Source organism: Muntiacus reevesi, chromosome 2 (genome assembly GCF_963930625.1).
Source record: "Muntiacus reevesi chromosome 2, mMunRee1.1, whole genome shotgun sequence".
Lineage (NCBI taxonomy): Eukaryota > Metazoa > Chordata > Mammalia > Artiodactyla > Cervidae > Muntiacus > Muntiacus reevesi.
Genome location: NC_089250.1, coordinates 50,730,608 through 50,735,011, shown reverse-complemented (window position 1 = coordinate 50,735,011; position 4,404 = coordinate 50,730,608). Strand labels below are relative to the sequence as shown.

The window sequence follows — 4,404 nt, the reverse complement described above, 5'->3', positions numbered from 1 at the left end:
AATTGAAGTATAGTTGATTTACAATGTCGTGTTAATTTCTGGTATACAGCAAAGTGGTTCAATTTTACATATATATGAATATACATATATTCTTTTTCAGATTCTTTTTCACTGTGGTTTATTACAAGATATTGAATATAGTTCCCTATGCAGCAGTAGGTCCTTGTTCTTTATCTGTTTTGTATATAGTAGTGTGTATATTTTAACCCCAAACTTCTAATTTATCCCCCTCTTCCCATTTGGTAACCATAAGTTTGCTTTCTATGTCTGTGAGTCTGTTTCTGCTTTGTAAATAAATTCATTTGTATCATTTTTTTTAGATTCTACATATTGGATATCATATTATATTTGTCTGATTTACTTCATCTAGAAGGATAATCTTTAGTTCCATTCATGCTGCTGCAAATGGCATTATTTCATTCTTTCTTATGGCTGAGTAACAGTCCATGTGTGTGTGTATATATATATGCGTGTGTGTATATCACATCTGCTTTATCCATGCATCTGTTGATGGACACTTAGGTTGCTTCCATGTCTTGACTATTGTGAATAGCACTGCTATGAACATTGGGGTGTATGTATCTTTTCAAATTAGAGGTTTTGTCTTTTCTGGATCCATGCCCAGAAGTGGGATTGCTGGATCACATGGCAACTCTATTTTTAGTTTTTTTAGGGAATTTCCATACTGTTCTCCATAGCGGCTACATATTCTCCACACTCTCTCCAGCATTTATTATTTGTGAACTTTTTGGTGATGTCCATTCTGATTGGCATGAGGTGATACCTCATTGTAGTTTTGATTTGCATTTTTCTAATAATTAGCAATGTTGAGCATATGATCCAATTTTAAAACACCAGCTCGCCTCTTCCCATCTCCCTCTGTCTGGAAAAATTACTAAATGCCTATTAGGTCTGGTCCAGGTCTGGTACTGGCCCTGAGCACGCCACACTAGGGCAGAGGGGTGAGGCCATGGCAGGGAGAGAAGCCGGAGTGCACCCTGCCCCAGCCAGACTCAATCATGCTGGACCCGGAGGTGGGTCAGGGTGATGGCAGAGCAGAGCTCTAAGAGCAGAAGAGAGCCTGGGGCTGACAGAACTGTGTCACTAGGCTCTGCCCCAAGGCAGGGGCTTAGGGTTAGGGCTCAGAGAGAATTCTCTTTGCCTGTGCTCCCTCAAGTCTCAGAAGATTCCAGAGGAGTTGCAGCTCCTTGTGGCCCAAAGACCTGGAGCAAGAAATCCCAAGATGAGGATGCAGAGAAGAGAGAGTGGGGGAAAACAGAAGGATGGGAGATAGCAAAGGGAAGAGGGGTGAGAAGAGGCTTGGAAGGGATGTAAAGGGAAAAGGAGAGAAGCAAGAGGCAGGGGAGGGCCAAAGAGCTGGGGTGGGGGCAGGGGAAAGAGAGGAGAGAGGGGAAAGGGGATAAAGGGGTAAATGGGATAGAGGGGACGAAGGACTGAGGGGCATAGAAGAGCATCTGTCAAATGCTAGCAGACATCTGCCCTGAAGCTGCATACCCCAGGCTGGAAAGTCCTCATGTGTGTGTGTGTGTGTGTGTGTGTGTGTGTGTGTGTGTGTGTGTGTGTGTGTGTGTGTGTGTGTGTGTGTGTGTGTGTGTGTGTGTGTGTGTGTGTGTGTGTGTGTGTGTGTGTGTGTGTGTGGTCCAGTCGGCTTTGTTTCTCTGAGTGTGTCTGTGCTTCTGAATGTGTATCTCAGGTCTGTATCTACAACTGTGGTCAAGGATCATGGGGCACATCCCTAATGATTTTTTTTCCTGACTGTGTGTGTGTTGGAGGCGCAGGGGGTTGGTGTGGCTGTGTGAGGGCGGGGAATGTCCCCAGGGTTTCTGTAGGCTCTCTCTCTCACCCTGGCTGAGTGGGGGTACTCAGTCTCCTCCTGGACAGACAGTACCTGGCCCTCCTCTCTGCTGGATCTGGGGTGATAATGTCGCCCACACTCGGGCACATAAAACACAGTCTCGGATGAGAAAGCCTGGGAATCCCTGGAGCTGTTTTTGCCTCGGTCTCCTGGGATGTAAAACGAGTCAGGAATTCCTGGTCACCTTCTCTCATTCTTCTCTCTGACTCTCAACGTCTCTCTCCACCGTTCTGCTATCCCGCTCTCTCTTGCTATCTTGTCCACCAATGTCTTTCCCGCTCTCTGTTTTTATTTCCATCCTATTGCCAGAGCCCCAACCCAGCACCCTCCTCAGCCACTCCCAGGCGGCGGCCTCCCTCTCCGCGTTCCCCAGGTCTTCCAGTCCGTTGTTCGATCTAGAATCTAGAATTGTTCTATCCAGAATCTTGCTGGCCCAAGATCGCATCCCCCAGCATCTGTCCCTTTTCTGGGGGTGGATCTGCGCGCGACTTCGGGGCCAGGAACTGATCCCTGGTCCTCGCTTCCTCTCCCCTCTCCACCCCCAGAGACAGAGACGCACGCTAGCAGTGCCTTTAAACCGTTTATTTTTGTGCTGCGAGGGCAGGGTGGGGTGGGGTGGGGGGCGCGCCTCAGTAGACGCCGGGCTGGGCGGGCTCCGCGGGCTCGGGCGCCCCCGCCAGCTGCACCAGCCGCAGCAACAAGGCCCCGCTCGGCCCGTCCAGCAGGGTCGCGTTGCTCCGGTCGCTGGCGCGGACGCGGCGGGGGAAGCCGGTACCTTCCCGGCACTCGGGCTCGGTCACGCAGCTCTCTGCGGGGAGCACGGGCTGAGCGCGCTGCGGGCGGGCGCGCCTCGGGGATCGGGCCCCGCTCCCCACCCGCCCCAGACCCCGACCCAGATCAACCCGGCCCCCGCCCCCGGCCCAGAGCCGCCCTGCCCCGGCCCCGGCCCCGGCCCACCCGCCCGGGCCGCTCACCGTCGTTGCAGCAGATGCCGGCGGCGGCGCAGCGGCCCCCGCTCCCGCAGGCCTTCTGGCCGGACTGGCAGGGCGACGGCAAGTAGTTCTCCTCCTGGCAGCGCAGCGCCTCGGCCGTGCCCACGAAGCAGCCCAGCTCGTCCGCGCAGCAGATGCTGGGCCCGAAGCAGCGGCCTTTGCCCCCGGGGCCGCAGGGGAGACACTGGCGGGAGGGCGCGGGTGAGGCGGGGGCGGGAGGGGACCGCCGGGGAGGGAGACCCTGCGGGGCGGGGAGCTGAGCCGGGCGGGCGAGGGCGGCCGGAGGAGCGCGGGAGGTGGCGGGTCTCCCCGGCTCTCTCTGGGCCCAAAAGCGGTCGAAGGAGGGCAGTCAAAAGCTCCTTCGCTCCCTCGCTTTTCAGATGTCTGAGGAACAGCTGCCAGTCACAGCCCTCCGCGTCCTCCCGCTTTGTTAAAGGGAACCCTCCTGCGCTATTTGGGGGAGACTTCCCCGCTCAGTTCTGGGGCCTCCTGGTGTTCACCCCTCTCTCCGCTGCCCACGACCCTCCCCTTGAGCAGACCTTCCCTCTGCCCTCCTCCGCTGCCACATGGCCAGAACACCCTGGGCGCTCCTCGCCCTGTCCTGTCCCGGCTCTGCCTTTGCCTCACTGGGACCTTGACTTCTGCTAGCCCATCTAAGGACTGACCCTGAGTGGCAAGGATCTGAGCCCTAGAGGAGGGTATGAGGCACCTAGGTGACTCCAGCTTCCAAAGCCGCCGAGCAGAAGGGTGGTCAGTGGGGGCTGCCCACCTTCCCACCCTAGTTTGTTCAACAGCTCAGAACTGGCCACTTGTGACCGTGGCAGAATTGAGCATGGTAATTGGGTTTCCTTTACCGCTGCTGAAGATGGCTTAAGAGGGACTCATTGGACATGCAGCATGAAAGAATTGGGCTAGGTACCCAGAAGAACTTCCTTACAGGATGCTTGAGTGGCACCTCTCACTCAGGCAAGCTCAGGGCAATGGCCAGCTTTGGGGGCGGGATGGATGCTGGGGCCTATGGCTAGGAGAAGCTGGACGCTGAATGGGGAAGCCTTCGAGTGCTGGGAGGACAGAGCCTCTGAAGCTCCAGCTGGTCCTGAAGGAGAGGCCTCCATGGGCACAGAGAAGGCCTTGTTGCCCATTCTCCCTGCTGCAGCTCCAAGCCCAGGAACTAGGGAAACCTCTCTTGCCAGCATCCCTTCTCTGGTGGGGACAGTGTTCTGGAAGTCCTGCAGCCTGTCCTAGCCTGCCCAACAGCCTGGTCCCCTTTGTCCGGCCATGCCAAGCCTCCCTTCTCCTGGGCACTTCTCCTAAAGCCTGCCTCTCCCACGACTTCCCTTGCTAGCCCCTGCAAGGTGGTGCCATGCCTGGGCCTCTGCCCCTTCCTCGCAGCCCTGAGAGCAGCCGTGGTCATACCTGTCTCAGCTCCAGGTCGGACATGGCCCTCTTGCCACCCCTTGGGCAGTTCTGGAAGTAGCAGGCGGAGGTGAAGGCCAGCAGGCCGAGGAAGCAGGCGGGCAATGTGGCGTCGGGCAT

General features: G+C 56.1%; 1 protein-coding gene across 1 annotated transcript; it reads right to left on the bottom strand.

Moving 5' to 3' along the window:
* Positions 1-2,476: 2,476 nt before the first annotated feature.
* AVP (arginine vasopressin) lies at positions 2,477-4,404 on the bottom strand. The gene is made up of 3 exons (XM_065919643.1): positions 4,285-4,404; positions 2,851-3,052; positions 2,477-2,684 (listed from the first exon to the last, which is right to left on the bottom strand). The coding sequence occupies exons 1-3, from the start codon at positions 4,402-4,404 to the stop codon at positions 2,506-2,508; spliced, it is 501 nt and encodes a 166-aa protein (XP_065775715.1). The 3' UTR covers positions 2,477-2,505.